At 35.6% G+C, this 19353-nt stretch overlaps 1 protein-coding gene across 1 annotated transcript in view; it reads left to right on the forward strand.

The window, feature by feature from the left end:
• The window catches only part of CNTNAP2 (contactin associated protein like 2), a 1004683-nt gene that overhangs the window by 346020 nt on the left and 639310 nt on the right, over positions 1-19353 (forward strand). The window contains exon 3 of the mRNA XM_018075661.2: positions 1089-1282. Coding sequence (XP_017931150.2) covers positions 1089-1282 — 194 coding nt within the window. The remainder of the gene's footprint in view (positions 1-1088; positions 1283-19353) is intronic.

The following is a 19353-nucleotide window of genomic DNA, read 5'->3' on the forward strand; positions in this document are numbered from 1 at the left end:
ACCCATGGACTAGGCGACACGATTTGATGTTGTGCCAGGACATTTATTTGGTTCAAAGTTAAAAACAAAAAAAAGACCCTGTAAATCACATCAAGTCTGTAAATTTTTTGTTTTCTCTGTATTTATGTCTGTATGGTCATAAACAGAATAATATTCCACTTTTTCTCTGTATTGATAGATGGATTGTTTATTATTTCATGTATTTCCTAATACTTATCATTGTGGTAAATAAATCATTATAATATTTCTCTTAGAAATTTTATTATTCTTTGAAGAATCCTACTACAGTTTTCCCTTGAGTATTTTTATTTCAGAAGAATAAGAAATTGCATTAATGTCTCAATACTACTTTTATCTCTGCATCATTGGCCTTCTTTATTTAGAACAGTTTAATGTAGTCTAGTGGCTGAGAATATTGTTAATAGTATTACTGTCAAGTTAATTCATAGACCCATAAGGAGCAATAATACTTCTGTAAGGCATCTGCCAGGGTAATCTGTGACAGCTTGTACAACCAGCAGATCAAAACTTCATCCAGCCCTACAGAACCTGTTCCTTTCCCAATTTTTCTGGTAGATCTTTTATTTTGTGCAGTATAGTGAAACACAGGAAAGCATAAAGCTTGCTCTTATTTCCTCACGCTTTATCTATATTATCTCTTTAAATTGAAATGTTATTGAAAAGGCATACAAAATCCAACAATTGTTATTGATTTGTGCCAACTTACTCTGACAAAGGACTGCATGTCAAATTGGTCAACCCTTGAATAATTATTATTTGGCAAAACTTAATAAACTGTAATTAAGGCATTATAAAGGCATTGACTGTTTTGTAGGCATCCCCTTAAATCATTATAATTATATCAAAATATGGTTAAGACAACAGAGTTAATGTACTTAAAGCCTGTGCTAATGATTGCTATGCATATTTTTAAAAATGGGTAATCATTTCTTTTATATATGTTCTAATTTTTTTGGTATTATATTCCTCTCAGCTGGGCTGCCTTCAAGTAATCAGCATCTTCACAGTGAGTTCACTTCAAAGTGAATGTTTGAGATCTAAATCTCTCTTTTGTTTCAACTCAACAGGTGCAGGAGGTTGGTCTCCATCAGACAGTGATCATTACCAATGGCTACAGGTGGATTTTGGGAACCGGAAACAGATCAGTGCTATTGCAACTCAAGGCAGGTACAGCAGTTCTGACTGGGTCACTCAATATCGGATGCTCTATAGTGACACAGGGAGAAACTGGAAACCCTACCACCAAGATGGAAATATCTGGGTAAGTGATTGGTTTAAAACGGAAGCATATACTGTAATGATGTTGATTGACTGTGTTGTTAGAAACTCTACACCTCATACAACTCTTCAGTGTTGTTTTTATGAGGACAGAACAGAGCTTTACTCAGAACACAGTGTTGCAGCTGCTGTCAAGAGGGCTATCCCCATATTAGCAAAGCCCACTTTGACATGATAGTGTTTAGCAGAACAGGCAGATATGTTTTGGTTGTTGGTATTCCTCAATGAGTCTCTTTTGCTTTGCCTTTTCTTTCTCTGCCTTTTCTTTTTACTAACTTCACAGAGTGAGGCACAAAAGTGGTTTTGAAAATCCTGCTGTTAAACATAACATTTTGGAAGGCAATTTCTTCTTTGTGTGTACATGTTTTGGGGAGCAATTTTATCATGTATGTATTGTTTTCCATATAGGTGCTACATGAATGTGCTGGTTTGGGCTGGAATAGAGATAATTTTCTTCACAGTAGCTGGTATGGGGCTATGTTCTGGATTCATGCTGGGAACAGTGTTGATAATTCAGGGATGTTTTCCTTACTGCTGAGCAGCCCTAACACAGCCTGAAGGCCTTTTCTGCTTCTCACATCTCTCTGCCAGCAAGTAGGCTGGGGGTGCACAAGAAATTAGGAGCGGACACAGCCAGGACAGCTGACCCCAACTGACCACAGGGATATCCCATATTATATGGCATCATGCTCAGCATATAGTATTGTGGGAAGAAGGAAAGGGGGAGGTTTGGATGAAATTTGTGTTCCCAAGTCACTGTTACACGTAATAGAGCTCTGCTTTCCTAGGGATGGCTGAACACCTGCCTGCCTGTGGGAAGTGGTGAATGAATTCCTTTATTGCTTTGCTTGTGCATGTGCCATTGCTTTACCTATGAAACTGTCTGTGTTGCAACCCATGAGTTTTCTCACTTTTCCTCTTCTTTTCACCATCTCACTGTGGGGGAGAGAGCAAGCAGCTGTGTGGTGCTTAGCTGCTGGCTGGATTTAAACCACGACAAGGGATATTTATGCTATAATAATTTTAGGAAAAAGCATATAATTTGGTTTTGTTTTTTTTACATTTTTCATGGATAAACTGCTAATTTCATTCTTGCTGAAAACGGTAGCCTTCCATTTTGCTGACAAAAAAATGATAGCTATTACCTAACATGCCTGTTCTCATAGCATTTCTTTCAGATGATATTCTTTTTCAAAAATATACTTTGAAAACAGCAAAATGCTATCATTCTTTCTGAAATCAAATTAAGTTGATTAGCCAATATGTAAAAGCAGACAAGATTTAACTTTGTGATATCTTAGAGTCACTTTTTTGTTAGGTGCTTCTTTTATTAAGGTCTGTTATTAAAAATGAGTGTCAAATATAGAGCATAAGGTGAATGATTTTATCTGTATAAGAGAAACTCAGTTAATATGTGGAATACATAGAGGCAGTCATTTTTTTATTACAGTATTGATTTATTGAAAAAACCTCCTCCGTTTGCCAGATAGGATTCTGAAAAAGGGAGAATTTAAAGCTGGGGAGATAGACAACATTGAAAGAAAACATTGGATGCTGCTTTAGATTCCGTAGAACTTGGTGGTATGAGTGTTTTTCAGCAGGGTAAGGGAGAATTTGTTCTTAAGGTTTATAAATAGAAAGTTTCTCTTTTGAGGCCACTTAGGTATACAAAAATACTTACAGTATTTAGTGTGTCTATTATCTTAAATGTATAAAAGCTTCAGCAACTACTATTGAAACGACCAACGAGAGAGGTCTATGCAGCTGATTGAGTGAATGATATATAAAGCAGAACAGTTGGGCTGAGGAAAAAATCTGTTCTTAATACATTGAAGGCAAATCTTTCAGTGACGTGTAGTTCGGTTGATTTAGTCACATCTGTGATTGCTTGTTTCCAAAGTGGACCAACTCTCTGAGTGAGAGCTTTGTAGCAAGTCTTTATTCTTATATCATCACTTCATATATTCATATATACGACAGTTTCTCCATGAAAGAATATTTCCTTTTTGCCTCTTTATTGGCAATTATATATTCTTGGTGGATTCTGGGGGCAAACTGCCGGTGTGTTATTGACCATTGACATCACATGCAAAAGTGCGTGATGAGCCACGCAGGTCTCCTGCTTCTCTTTGGAATGTTAAATCTTTGGGATATACTCTAGCAAGCTGTTTGTGGCAGTACTGCCATTGTTAATGTCCTGAAATTTTTACCCAATACTAGAAAAGTAGTTTAAAAAAAAAAAAGTGTTTACCAGCTTTCTTTTTAAGAATAAAGGTGAACTATTAGCAAAAACCCCAAACAAACAAACAAACAAACAAAGTTGACTCTACTTCTAACTTGCCTAAAACAGTATTTTTTCAGTGGTTAAGTGATGCCTAAGCTTTGGTTTAATATTGGAAACACTGTGTTTATTAGTTATTAGTAAATATTAAACTTAATAAATTCCCAAGATACAGGAGGTGCCTGAGCATGGAGAAATTTTGTTGTACTATTGTAGTAGCAGTGTTAGAAGGAGACAGGCTTCCTTGATGTGAAAATGGGATAGTGCAGAGTTTCCCATCTCATCTTCCTCTTTGTGTCAATTTGTACAGGAAATTAAAAGCAGCAAAAACTGTGAAGGACAGATCAGATGATATAAGCCAAGCATCCATCATTGGCAGTTTAAACTCATACAGTCAGATTCTTCCTGACTGAAATGACTGTCGTGATCTTAAAAATATCACGTGATTCTGGTGGCCTTGGAAATCCTTCTGAAAAGAATTTATTCTTTTCCTTTGGATTTGAATCTTTCTAAAAAATTTATCCATGTGAGAAATATGCTACGTAGCCTTTGTTTACTCTCCCCCTTCCATCATTCCTGTGCTTGAGTGTCATGGTTTTCTGACAACTGTAAATTTAAAACTAAAGGCAAAAGCAAAGAAAAAGAGGAACAGAGAAGTGCAGAGTTAACAATATTTAATACTAAAGTAATTATGATAGCAAATGACACAGAGGACAAATATGGGGAGAAGGAAATAAAAATAAAGCTAATTAGATGAATTGGAGAGAGAGAGCAAAGGAGAAATAATCTGCAATAAAGATCTAGTTAGGAAAAAAACATTGCAATCTGCATAAAAGGCTGAAGTGAACCCCTTCTGTATGCGTTAGGCTGGGAGGAAAAGAAGTTCTATAATTACCTCTTAAGTAGGAGAGAAATCAAAAGGCTGTTGGGAAGTCTGTGATGGGGAAAGTGCTTTCAAGGTGAATTTAGAGTAAGCTTCCCAGTGAAATAGATTTTCTGACCCCACCCCTCCTGGGCTTTTGGATATTTTCAATTTTCATGAATTTTAATAAGATGAGTGAATGTGGCCTCTTTCCATAAAATGCCTAGCAACTAGAGAATTTTGATCACCTCTCCTACCTCCACTCTTGTAGTCTGAGATTTTAATTTTGATGGGTCATGAGATTTCCCTTCATATGTCAATCCACTGGGGCATTTTATGTACACAATATATCTTTGTTTTGGAATAGATGCTCATTTGGTTTCTACATCACTACTATCTGTCTATTTACCTAACAAATACATACCAGAAATTATTCTACATATAATATTGTTTCTATTTTCTAACTCAGATATAGATGATGTAAATGTTTCACACTAAGCATAATGCAAATATACCCTATAGGTGTAGTAAGAAAATTATGACATTAAGACTCAAATTATACTCATTAGTGGCAGAGTATGAGCACCTCTAAGATTGAAGCCTTTCCTAAAGGAAATTGGAAGATCCTTGCTAGAATTGAAGAGGTCCTATGAGGTATCATCTTCGAAAATTTGATTACTTTAGTAGAACTTGTTATCACCTCTCATCTATCTCATCATCTTATTCTTGAGGATATCAAAGTCAGGGTGATGAAGGAAAAAGTGTTATGGTAATTATGAGTTTAAAAATAATACTGATAGGAAAGGTGGAGTTCAGTTTCTCTGTACATGACCTCCAAATTATATTCTGTACTTGACCCTTGTCTTCAGCCTCTGTGAACTTCAGTGGAGTTGCAAAGATTTAAATGAAAGCTTGATTTCTTGATTAGAGAAAATATAGACCTGGACTAAGTGGCTGCTGCGTCAGTTGAAAGCAATAATGTATTTCTGATATTTTTTTTGTTTTTCTTTCAATTTTAATTAAACTTAGAGTATATTATGCATAACACCTACGTTTTTATTATTTTCATTACTGAAAAGATATTAAATGATTACATAGGTTTTACTATGAATAATGAATTTTGGAAAGGAATGTAAATTATCTACTGGCTTTAAACCATTTTTTTTAGGTGAAATAATCAGGAATCCAATGAGTTAGGTGTAAAATGAATTTTGCATTTATCTGGGCACTGAGGAACAACTTACTATTTGATCAATACATTCTCCTAATTTACACAAAGAGAATTTACATGGTTCTCCCTTGGTATTGAAGGAGGGCCGTTGGTACAGCACAGAGTATTCAGCTTGCATGGGAAAAACAAGCACGCAGCATTTCACAGTATTTTGCTGTAGCATTGAGCCAAAACTCATTGTGAAAGGAAGCACAAGTGAGTTGGATAATTAACTTTTTCAAGCGGTGTGAGATTTCAGATGTTTAATACTCGTGGGTGCCTTTGGAAATACCAACCATCAGACAGGCCTAAAGTAACATTTAATGACTAGGTAGATATAAGACAGTCATATGCAGCTCTACCTAGCTGAAATTATGCAGGAGCCATCTGCTCAGAATTTCTGTTCACCCTGACATGCTATTTCTGGTTGGATTATTCAGAGAAAACATTGCAAACCTTACTGCATTCCCAAGCACCTTCTACCTGCTCTACAGAGCAACATTTATAGCTACCCAAGGACTTAGTGCATATATCTTAGGGTACAATGGTTTGTGTATAGCAACTACAAGTGAAGAAGAATAATTCTAGCATACACCCACTCTGTTAGGACATGCAAGAATTATTTGCTTTGTGAAAACTCTCACTGCTTTTTCCCCAAGAAGCAACTTACTTCCATGGCCCTAAACTAAATATTAATGAAATATGAAATAGTTCTTGAGTGTGATATTTAACTCTGTTTTCATTTTTTTGTGGTTACTCCATAAGATCTCAAGTGAAAACTTACTGCTAGATTAATGGGCTTATGGGACTCGATTTTTTGTCTCTTTTTTTTTTCTTAACTACTTCTATTGAATTACATTATCGTATTAAAACAAATTAGTTTATGACATTATACTGATTTGTAGTTATGGGAACATTTAAAAATATGAAATGTGATTAGAATGGTCTATGACCTGCCATTTGTTGTTGCTGAGCTACTTCTAAAATATCACATATTCTGCAGACCTGTTTAAACATGACAAAGTGGTTTGATGTATTAACCAATGCAAAAGTTTTAGCTAGTGTTTACAGTAAGGCCTTTAGACTTTGGGAAATTTTGTTTTCTATCTTAAGAGTTCCCTGACCTGTCTTGTCTGGATGGATTTTTATCTAGCATCTTGCTGTCTCCTTAGCAATGCCTGCAAGGTGACTGATGTCATATTTACTGGCTGCTCTTAATTCTCCAGGCAATTTATTACTGAAACACCTCTCTTATTTGTTTTTTTTTTTACTTTAACATTCCTTCCATGTTGTGAGGGGGAAAAAAAATCTCACTTTTCCCCTGGAATCTGCTGTGTGCCTTTTATTAACTTCATTATGCCTTAGCTTGCCTGAATGTTATGTCTCTGAGCCCGTCTCCCATACCTTTATCTTAAAAGATTGTTCCATTCCCTTGCAACAGCCAGTATCACCTTAATGGATGTATTGAGCAAAAGAGGCATTGTAACTCCCACTGAAGTCAGTAGGTCTCAGCACCTAGTGGACATTGCTAACCTACACATTGAGCCCTATGACTGAAAAGGGTATGGATACAGAAAAATATTACTTTTTCTGTAGTGAGGCTAAACTCACTTATAGATCTAATGTAACAGTCTCCACTAGGATGTCAAAAATATAATAAAGTGTTGATAGGACACATTTAGAAATTCAGGCAGTTGCTGAAAAGGAATTTTTAGAAACCCTGAAGAAAAGAATGTTACAGATAAACATCAGTGCTATCCTGATGAAGCCTGTTTCCTAATCTACTCTTCTCCACGTGGAATCTGTTAAGAGAAACTGTGTAGATTTTTAATGCATTTAGAGAAACACACTTGGGGTTATCTGAAATATCAGGGTAAAATATATCTATGCTGAATGCTGTCACAGCCACAGACTGCATTTGTATTAAAATGTTAGAAGATCTGATAGCCTTTTAAATATTGGAATACTAAGATCAACACCAAACTGTGCCAAACAGTAATGTTACTTTAAAATACTGACTTTTCTGAAAAACAAAAATAGATACTTACTGGTCTCTAATTAATAATTTATTTTATATGTGAAGCTATATCCTGACTATAAGATCTTCTAAGCATATTTTTCTTTAAATCCTTAAAATTGTATATTTTGTGCAGGAAGAAAGACCTTTTATGCTATTTTTAGCAGAAAGAGGAGTTTATGAGTTTGCTTATACCTTTAAATAACATTTTTAAGGGAAAATAAACTGACATTTGAAAATTGATTTGATCAGATGGAAAGTTATTATTATTTTCAACTTAAGCTGCTACTCCTGTTATTGAGATTCTATAGTTGTATTAGGCTATCTCCAGAGATGCAAACAGAACTATTTTAATCTATCGTAGAATATATCAAGTAGATAGAAGACAAAATTCCTCCTGGTGTGGTGGCCGACAGTGTCTGAGCCCTCCCTTGATTCTGTGCAAACAATTAAAAAAATATAATAAAAATTGGGATAAAAGAGGTTTGCAATGTAGTCTGCTAGAACATTTCCTTTCTAAAGTATTATTTTCTAATCTATTGGTTTTAGCCTGAGGACTACTTATCTGTTTATGGTAAACCATCAAATTTTAAACACAGATGTCTAAAGGCAGTCACCTAAATCCATTCTTTAGCTCTAAGATGGCTTGGTTTTCAAAAACCTTAGAGTGTCATCATCCCTCAATGAATACAATGCACAGGTCCTCAAGCCAGCCAAAAAGACTACATTGTGTACTTAATCAGCTGAGCTCTGACAATAATCATAGTCGTGGTTTCATGGCATCATATCTAGGCCAACAAATCTTGTAAGGCATTTTTTGTAGCTCACGCTTAGCACCAAAACCCCACTAGCTGCTGCATTGGACTTGCATAACAGTAATGCTTCTAATTCTCAGCTGGTATATACAGAGCTGAGTGCATCAATAGCCTCATAAAACTCCTAGCATAGTTATCTAGATTGCTCTTAATCTCTTCTAGGAAGCCTGAACTCATGGTTAGATGATAGAACCAGGGGTGAATTTTCAAAGTTTTTCAATTTTTACAGGTTCTCTATTAAAACATGTTTGAATGTCTAGATTGAGTCTACTGAATGTGACTAAGTAAAATGGACTGTGGCTATTTCCTTGCTGCTTGCCAACCCTCCTGTTTGTATATCAAGTAATTTTTTGAGTATATCAAGTAATTTTTGTCACTCTTAGCATAACAGAAGGGCAGCATATGACCAAAAATCTGCTTTAGGACACTTCTATTGTTGACAGACATTGATTTTTAATTTTTATCATATATTGGATAAAAAGTCAATCTAGAGTAGTGTAGCTAATGTTTCATTTGATAAAAGTATGGTTAGAAATAAAAGTTCTAATGATCTCCACAGATGTAAAAAACATCCAAACAAGTCATGATAAATATATTTGACATACCTTAAGTTAAATTAGAAAATGTAATGTTACAAATAATGAGTCTTGCTATTTCCTTAGTCATTAGGCTGTACTATGTTAAAATACTTCTGCAATGCATTTAACATACATAATATGTTTAACGAGACCAAGTGCAAGGTGCTGCACCTGGGGCAATTCCCAGTATCAATACAAGCTGGGGGATGAACAGATTGAGAACGGCCCTGGTGGGAAGGACTTGGGGGTGCTGGTAGATGAGAAGCTGGATATGAGCCAGCAATGTGCACTTGCAGCCCAAAAAGCCAAATGTGTCCTGGGCTGCATCCAAAGCAGCACGACCAGCAAGTCGAGGGAGGTGATTCTGCCCCTCTACTCCACTCTGGTGACACCCTACCTGAAGTGCTGCATCCAGATCTGAGGTCCCAAGCACTAGAAGGACATCAGCCTGTTGGAGCTAGTCCAGAGGGATGGAGCAGCTCTCCTGTGAGGAAAGTCTATGATAATTGTGTTTGTTCACCCTGGAAAAGAGAAAGTTTCATGGTGACTTAATTGCAGTCTTCCAGTACAAGAAGGGAGCCCACAAGAAAGATGGAGAGGGACTTTTTCCAAGGGAATGTAGTGATAGGACAAGAGGGAACAGCTTTAAACTGAGAGTAGGTTTAGACTAAATATGAGGAAAAACTCTTTACTATGAAACACAGGTTGCCCAGAGAAGTTGTGAATGCCCCATCTCTGGAAATGTTTAAGGCCAGGTTGGATGGAGCTCTGAGCAACCTGATCTAGTAGAAGGTCCACAGCAAGAGGGTTGGAACTTGGTCTCTAAGGTCCCTTCCAACCCAAACCATTCTATGATTCTATGAATACACTTCTATATATAGCTGTCTGTAGCAGTGTCAAAAATCTGATCTCAACCGATCTCAACCAATCTCAATCTATGACACAAGGAATTCCTTAGTTCCTTCCTAGCTTTTTCCCCTTGAAACTCTAGCACAGGTTGCCCAAGGAGGTTGTGAGGGAGCTGGGCCAAACAATCTGAAGTTCTTTATAGCCTTTTTCATCCTGGGTGATGTCTGAGATTTCCCCAAACTCCTAGCTCTTGAAACGAAGAGACAGATCAACCCTAGTATATTCTGTGCTTTGATACATGTGGCTTTTGTTTCTATTTGTGATTTACAGCTGCCTTCAGTTTCTATAGTGCGAGGTATTATAGAAAATCCTTAAATATTAGGAAACTTCAGATATGAGTTCTAACTTCTTGGTAAAACCCATCCATAGTACCAGTAACCTACATTTTCCTTTTAATAGTGCATTTGAAAAGTGCTTTAAGCTCTGATCCATTGAACAGTCCCATGTCTAACTTAAAATGTTGAAGTTAAATAATACACTAAATGTTTAAAATTGATTATACGTGGCCAGAGACTGTCTCCAAGTGTGTTAGTACAACGCTTAGAAAAAAGAAGCTATGGTCTTAATGAAATTCTTTGTGCAGTAGCATACTACAGGTAATAAAAACTTTAGTTAAATGTTAGGCAGCTGTAAAACAGGATTTTTTCTCAGCTTTCTTGTACTTGGCCCTGACAAAAATGAAACTGTGCACAAAGCTGTGGTGCCTCATCTGGGTGCTTATTTGATGGATTTTTAAAAAGAGTTTGTTATTTCCTTAATTAATTACTTTTCTTAATGAATTATTTATTCATTAAGTATTGATTAATTAAACAGAAAGGTACTACTTTCAGGAGAACTCTTAAGGTGAGGCAAGTATGCAGTGCAAATACTAAAATCCTTACACTGGGAAATGGTCATAGACAGCACTTTATTTTTCTCTACAATACGCTTTTTGAATCGTCTATCAAGATTTGTCTTTGGCAGAATAGATGGCTTTGTGCTAATGAAAGATGTGGTTGTGGCAACTCTGATCAATCAAAGTCATTTTGCTGTATTACTTCTGTTGCCTGTAAGATGTGGTATGAACAAAGCACAGCTTGTAAAAGGTTGTCTCCCGTTTGCCTCTTGGCTCATTAGGTATTAACTTCCCAGTGAAAATAAGCTTAACTACCTGGGAGCAAGTAATGGTTGAATCAACAGACATTCACTTCAGTGTAAATTTTTGGGCTTGTACATCTATGGAATTGTACCTTTTAGCCTCTGGTTCTCCCTGTAGAGTTGGTACTTACTGACTGGGGAGACTGAGATTTGCAATAAAAAAAAGGTGAGATAATGAACCGTGGAAGGCTGACAATTTAAGAACAAGTGCCTGACTTCAAAATCATGCAGTTGCTCAAGTAAGATTACAAAAAAGTATTTACGTCACAAATAGATGTGGTTTGAAGCCCCTTTAATGCTAGAAAGTGGACTCCTTCCTTTATGAAAATCAGTTTCCATTCTTTTCCCTGGAATTGAAAAATAAAATTTAAAAAAAATATATATAGAAAGAAGAAAAACTCCACATTTCTTTAGCAGTATACAAACTCTGATTGGCTTGAGAGAAGAAATGCATTTTAAGGGGAAATTTGACAATGCTGCTGTTGATGCACTGCATGCCTGTGGCTGTATAGATAACTTCAGCTTGAGGGTTCTTAGTCAAGAAAGGTTCTTACCTTTCACAGGCGGTAAATTCACATCAAAAATATGAAAAAGTTAGACTCGGGCCAAGAAAACTCCCATGTGCTATTTATTAAATTTTCTTCTTGCCTTTTATTTTTATTTTTTTTTAATATCCTCAAACTCCTTAGTATAGTTAAAAATAATACATTGCTTAATTGATGCAGATTATTTATGCAGGAAGGCATATACAGAAGCCTTTAACTTTTAGATGGAACTTAATTCTTTTCAGGTTCAATAGAAAGCATGAGTAAAGTAAATATGTGCTTAACACTTTCCTGAAAAGTGTTACTTTTGTATCATCATACAAATTGAGCTCTTGATGGTATTTGCATAAATTGTTTTTGTATAACAGAATTTGCTAAAAGTAGTTCCTCTTTTAGGTATGATAATATTTCTCACTACCTGTTATAGTTTATGTGCTTATGCACATAGATTATGAGTTAATCTTTACTAAAATATGTTTTAGTAATGTGAATAAAAATAAAAAAAATAAAAAACAAACTACATAAGTTTCTGAATTGCAATACATCAATGTTAGATACAACAAACATGTTCAAATGAAGCATTACTGTGGATTAACAGCACCATAATTCTAATTTCTTGTAGACAAATAGAGGAAAACTTGCTTTAATTTGTTTCCAGTCTCTCAAATGTGTCCATCGCATTGCTTTTATGTACATAAATTTAACTAAGTTGACATCATAGTAACTTACAAAGCTATAATAGGATGTTTATTTGTGCAATTACAGGTAAAACTTGTTCGTACTGATCTTTAAATCCTGATGTGGAACCATTCCTCCCAATGCTACTTGACTTCAGCACAAACTACCAAGACAGAGGAATAAGTCTTGGCTACTATAGCAATAAAGTCTTGTCCTAACTGTAGTATAAAGTAGTTTGAGTAGGTTGGGTGATACCAATTATGATCAGCAAAAAAAGCTAATTTTTCTTTTTAAATATTTAACGCAATAGTCACTGGCCATTCTGGATGCTAGGTGGTGTTAAATGCTAGTTTTAAGTAGCATGTTTTCCAGTATGCTTAGCTAAAGTTAAAGAAGTGCTTGGTGAACATTTGTCTGTGCATTCATCCTAATGAGACTATCCAGAGGAAGAAGTTCTTTCTGTTTGGAGGACTAGCTGCACTGTCAAAATGTTAGGAAGTAGAAGTGTCAAAATCATTGTTTTGCAAACTGTTTTCTCAGAATATTATTCTGAATTTGCCTTGCAAAATCAGCAATCAAAATTCTCCATAAAGCAAACTATAAGGTATAATGTTTCTTACTCTCAGGTGCAGTCGCTGAAAATATTAGAAGAAAGCTTATACAATGAATCGTTATTATCCTGAAATTTGTTTATTTTCTTGCTTAGATCATAAACTAAGTAGACATTAGGAGGAAGCCACTTACAAAAATAGAAAAGAATATACTTCTAGAAAGAATAACACACAAACTCCTTTCCAGATCCAGCCAATTGCATGTACTGAATAATTTGCAAGGCAGTGTTCTTTTAAGCTTAAAAACATTGAAAGTGATTGAGAAGGGGATGAAGAGGAAAAATATTCTCTTCAGCTCATCCCTTACTTGGCCTTAGTTATTTCATTCTTTTGAAATATTTAGAAGAATGAGATCAGACTCTGATGTGTGACTTTGTTCCCTACACTTTGTTACGGTATTTAGATTCTGAGTTATGAAAAAAGTTGATGCCAGCTGAGGATAGATTTAGTCTTTAAAAAAAAAACAACTTTTCAGCTTTATTGGCCCATGTCATAGATTTACTGGAAACTGAGTACAGTTTTGTGCACATACTTTTCCTATTCTCGTCAAGACAGCTTCCTTAATTCATGATAGATTTTACCTAAGTGCCAGAGAGACAGACCAAAGTGCAAGAGAGACAGAAAAAGGGTGAAGAGGAGTTTGTTGGACAAACACACTCAAGATATGCCTCTTTAAAGCTATAAAGAGTTCATATTTATAAATCGAGTAAGTAGTCCCAGTGCCTCAAGAAATAAGGCAAAACTGCTGACATGGTACTGTTGTTAAGTTTTTGTAGCAAAAATGAGTTCAAATGCAATTGGGAGTGACTGTAACACAAACTTAAGGCTTTTGAGACTTAAAGATTATGGTTATATTCCACTCAGACAATTTTTTTAGATATAGAAAGGATGGGGCAGAGGTTCTGCAGGAGAGGTAAGGGACTAGGTTAATATTTAGCTAACACTGAAATAGTAAAGACAGAGATTAAATTCTCACAGTGTATTAGGGGAAAAAGAAAACATATCAACATTGTACCATATTAGGCAACAAGACTGTGAGAATTCTGCAGATATTAAATAGCTAAAACTTTACTATGTGCAGTATTAAAAAAAAACAAACAAAAAAAATGAAATATATTGTTTAAAGGGAGAGGAGAAAACCCTGTCAGCCTCAAGTGTTTAATCAGTAGAAATAAGCCAGGAAAGAAAGAATTCCTGGTGCATGAGAACAGTTGTTAAAAACAGACCTCAAGCTGAACTCTTGTAAGAGCTTTTTGGCATGTCCATACTGCCTGTGTCAGGTTAAAAAAAATTTAAAAAAATACCTGAGAATAAAATAGATCAATAACAAGTGTTTGTTTTTTACTATCTTACAAGGCAACCTATTGATTAGATCTTTTCCCTATATTTCATTCAAGTGTGTGACTAGTGGAGTGCTTTTATTATTGCCTTTGTTGTTTAGCATGAAGTTACTGACAGATATGTTAGTTTGAACTGCCTTCAGATTTATTATTCTATCATTATTTTCAAGGTTAGGTTGATAGAAAACTATTAAATACTGCTCCCTTCACTTATGAAGACCCAAAGGTTGTTTATTCTTTCTCTGAGAGGAATGAGTCAAAATAAACTCCTCTAGCTGGTGGTAGCTCCAGCCTAGAGATATTCTGTCACTTCAGAATAGACTTTGAACACCAAGAGCTCTGTAATAAAGACTCTGCCTAGACATGACATAGTGATAAAACAAAGTCTCTGTCACTTTTCAGGACTTGTGTATCGTAATTTATCCTGATATAGATTGCCACTAGAAGTGCTAGAATCCTGTTTATGTTATGGATAGATTTGCAATATAAAGGTGGCTTTTGTGTTTGTTTTAGGAATTCTTGAGAAGATAGATGCTTTCTAGCTCTCACACATATAACATCTTTCCCATCTCTAGACTGCCTGATATGTGTAAGGAATATCTTGAGAGTGAAAGAAGAGATGAATACATAACCTGCTTATGCTTAGCATCTTTGGTTTTCTTATTAAAACTGGTGAATTAACATATCTGTTGTAAATCCTCTGACATACTATGCATTGGAGAGGAAGAAGTTCTTTTTATTTAGCGGTGAATACTCCCTTCCTCCCCATCAGAACTATAGCTGTAAAAGTTGTAAAATCCAAAAATTATTGATTTAAAAATATTTAGGTAAATACTGTTGTCATAGTTTGAAGGTTGAAAGCCACAATCTTTGAAATCAGATTTAAAGACTAATTAATTTCTGAATAAGGAATATAGTCATTAATATTGCAGTTAAAGTACACAATTTCTATTTATCTGAGGACTGCAAATTCTATACAATGGCTTTACTGAAAAACTACTTGTGTATATGTATATACAAAATATAGTGAATGTAAAAAGCTGAAGAGATGCATAAGATAAAGGAACAACAAATTTCTATCCTATTAGTAACTCATAAAAACATGTCTTTGAACTCAAAGCAACTGGTTAAAGTCAATCAGCCTACTGATAAAGGTAATAAAAAGTGATTTTTTCCACAACTTGTATTGCCACTTTAAAGTACAACACTATAAGAACTTTTTGTGTCAACATAGATCCACTCCCTGGAAGCATAAGAGCCAGCAGAGCATTAGTAGGCAAATTGCTGTCTCTGAAGAGATGCTTAAGAGGAAAGCATGACTTCCTCTTCTGAGCAACACCTGACCCTATGCCTGACCTACCAAGGGAAGGTAAAACTGTCAGAGGTAAACAAAGCTGACTGCTTCTTTCTGATCAAGGCATCTGCATAATGACATCCTTTTCCTTAATTTGGCAATATTTAATCTCTACATTGTTTAGTTTGGTTTAGCATTTTGCTTTGTTTACTTAGGTGGTGTTTTTGCAAACAATACAGCCACAATCTCCTATCAATAAAATCTGCCCTTGATCTTTCCCCTGATCTGATTCCAAAAACAAATTCTGTTGGGTGCAACATGCCTAAGTATGATGTAATGAATTCAGTTTGCTGCCAACATTATTTTCTTGTGGCAATTTTCATTGACTTCTCTCAGTGTATTTGGCATTCTGTCTGCTTCAAAAGTGAAGAGAGCCTTCACTTAGTTTGGAGGCTTTTTTGACTCCCCAGAAGTCTTTAAGCCCACCTTTTGTTACAGGGAAAGTGGCATACAAAGAAAGTGAATTCAGAAATCATGAGCAATTTTGTTCCAGTGTTTTGATTTTCCTGGCCTGAATACAAGGGAACATTTCTACTTTTTTTTTTTTTTTTTACCCCCCTTATCTCCTTTCTTCCAGCGTTAAACTGTAGTGAAATATATTCAAATAGAAAAGTTGACATTTTCAGTTTTGTGGTGACATTTACTGAATATTCATACATCATAAAACCACCAACTCTTAGTTGTTCTAAAGTATGGTTGTAGAGTTTGCTAGTTAGCATTGTCTCTATTCATTGAAAGCTGGAGCCCAAAGAACTACATGTTGTCACGCAAAGAAAAAGAATCCTATTATAAATATTATAGAAGATTTTAGAAATACATGTATAGAAGATACAGTTTTCTCATGTAGTGTTTGTAAAGATGGATATCCCAGGTATCACTGTACCAACCCTGCAAAGCTTTGCTATATTCAGAAGGTAACATTTCAAAAGTTTTATGTGCAAGAAATGGTGGTTACTTCTGTCTGTCATTTCAGAAAATGAAAATCTTTGTATTAAGCTTTCTTTGTAAGCTGTGTAAGAATTTAGTTGTGAGATCTGAAGTTTGAGATAAATGCAAATAAGAATATTTGAATGCAAGTATGAAGCCCAGCTTTATACTAGAAGTCAGCTTTACACATAGAAATAGGCTATAGTTCTCCAGAGTAGCACTTATCTTCCTTAATCGTGACATTATCTCCTTCTTCTAGCAATTGTTTTGTATTACTCTCTGCGCATCTTTTAGCCCATTCAAGAAATTAGTCTGAGGCCTTACACTCAGCAAGCCATTAAGTGACTGGTGTGTAACAAATGTATTGTGGAAAAAAATAATATTGTGGTACTCACTGTGGGTTATACAGAAATGCCTAATGCAGAAAGTAAGTTACAAGGGCAGTGCAACTTTCGGAAGGTTTTAATGCATGACCTGGAGAGTGAGAAACAAAGAGGCATCATTTTGTTTCTCCCACTCTGTTCTTCACATCAATCTCCGCTGCTTTCACTCTTCACTGTATATTATTGCCTCCCCATTTCCCTTGTCTCCATCTAGCAATCACAGTCAGTTTTTGCTTGGTCCACTGTGAGCAGGCTGTGTTAGATCTGGCTCAGCTTCTACATTAAATGTAGTCACAGGGCTTTTGAGTAACAGCAGCCTGTTCTCCCATGACAGGACATGTCTGCTATTCTTCCATCATATGCCCTTGTCAGTCAGCCTCTGATTGAATCATGGCAGCACTGGTGCATCTGCTCAAAACAGTAGATATGCTTCCTGCCTCATTCACATGCTTTAAAGGGTAAAGAAAATTCAATGATCAATCTCAATGTGCTAAAGGTTTGAAAAAGTCACAAGTAGCCCCAAACTGGGTGATTTTTTAGTTAAGTATATAAACCTACCTACTTTTTCTTTCCTCTCCATTAACAAATTCCATGTCTACCTTCCACTCTTAAAGTGACAGGACCATGAGACCTGATACAATCTTGTCTTATGTTGTGATTGTAGTTAATGTCATTGTCATCTCTGTGAACCATCATTCTTGGCTGTTGTGTTTTTGGTTTTAACGCACAAAAAATCTCTGTGTGCTCATCACTCAGAATGCAGAACAACATGGACTGTAGCTTGAACTGTTTGTTTAATCTGCAGACAATGTTACCTCTGCGCTACTCTATCAAATACTTTTCCTAATTATAAGAAAATGTAATCTTATATTTGGACTGTTTCATTTGCTGAGGACAAGATGACTTATAAAGCCACAAACTAACTCCCCGGCAGCAGAAACAGCACTGATAACTGTAGAAAATGTGAAATGGGAGTAGAACTGACCAGCTCACAATGCTGAATGCTTGACTGGAGGCAATTCAGCTGAAAATGAAATGATTTTTGATGCACTGAAATGCAAGTCTTTAGGAAAACAAAATGATGCAAGTACAACGATAACAAAATCATCACGTTAAGAGTCAGATTTCATGTTTTATCACTGATAATGAAATTGATCATGTCTTGCATCCTCTCATTTTACTGTTGCCTCTCTGAACTTATCTGATCATTGGAGTCACCGTTTGAAATAGATCTGTGCACTGCTGAATGCCACTATTGCCATTATACCTATCAAGTATGTGCACAAGACTGCTAAATTCAAGTCCATCTCTGTTAACCAAAGTAGAGGTAGCATAATTATTAAGCACTATGGGAAAATGCTTCTGTACCTGTAGCCTGTTTCCTCCACTCACTCCAAAAGCAAGCCTTTCATGTCTGGTCTTTACCACCTATTTAGGTGCTACTAATGTAAAAGCACTTTCACTCTGTGCTTTCCAACAATAGTTTGTGGAAATGCTGCTTTTTAGTCATCTTAATCTGAGAAAGCTGTAGTGTGTGGGAGTTGTTAGGCAGAGTTATCTTGTTGTCCTTTAGATAGACCTTTTATACAATAAATGAACTAAGAGATCACTGCCAGAATATATCAAACAGTCCTACTCAGAAATCCCATTTTTCCAGCAGAATAATTGGCCTGAAAAATGACTTCTAGAGATTTACACTGTAATCTTCATAAAATGAGCTTTTACTGATGCTATGGGAGGGAGCAAGGAGGACAGTCTGGTTTGCTGCATCTGCGGCACTCTGTATATGGCTATTACTGGTATTAAATCAATATTGGTATTAAGTCAATCTCTGTCAGTGGACTGAGACTTAAGAAACGTAAACATGCTGTGGCTTTAGAAATAATATCTCATGGGATGCTTATGCTGTTATACTAGCAAACAGGAGAAAACAGAGGAAAAGACCTGGAGAAATTAAAGAGGCTCTTGCAGAAGATAAATAGAATTTTAAATAGAGAAATGTTACGAATCTGCTTGCACACATAAAAATCTTAGCTGTTGTTGAGGTATTCCTTTAAAGCCTTGAGCCATCTTGGTCAATTCCCTGTAAGGATGTCCCAGTTTTAGAGTTCACTGTCCTTTTACTGGAAAAGTAATGTAAACATTGATTATACTAATCTTGAAAGTGTCTCTTTTAAAGTGTAAATATTGGATATTACCTGAAACAACGAATTTCCAACTTAAAGTGATTTTTGTAATGAAGTGTTCTAATGTTAACTTCGTAACTTCAAGCTAGTTGCTACTGAATGATGTTTACAGATGTTTCTACTGTGTAATTGCACTAGACATAAAGTTTATGAAAAGAAAGATTTATTTTGATCCAGATTTGGATTAGATTTCTTAGCTGAGCCTTGTGTTTTGTTGCATT

This window comes from Manacus vitellinus, unplaced genomic scaffold (genome assembly GCF_001715985.3).
Source record: "Manacus vitellinus isolate BGI_N305 unplaced genomic scaffold, ASM171598v3 scaffold_3_pilon, whole genome shotgun sequence".
In the NCBI taxonomy this organism is placed as follows: Eukaryota; Metazoa; Chordata; class Aves; order Passeriformes; family Pipridae; genus Manacus; species Manacus vitellinus.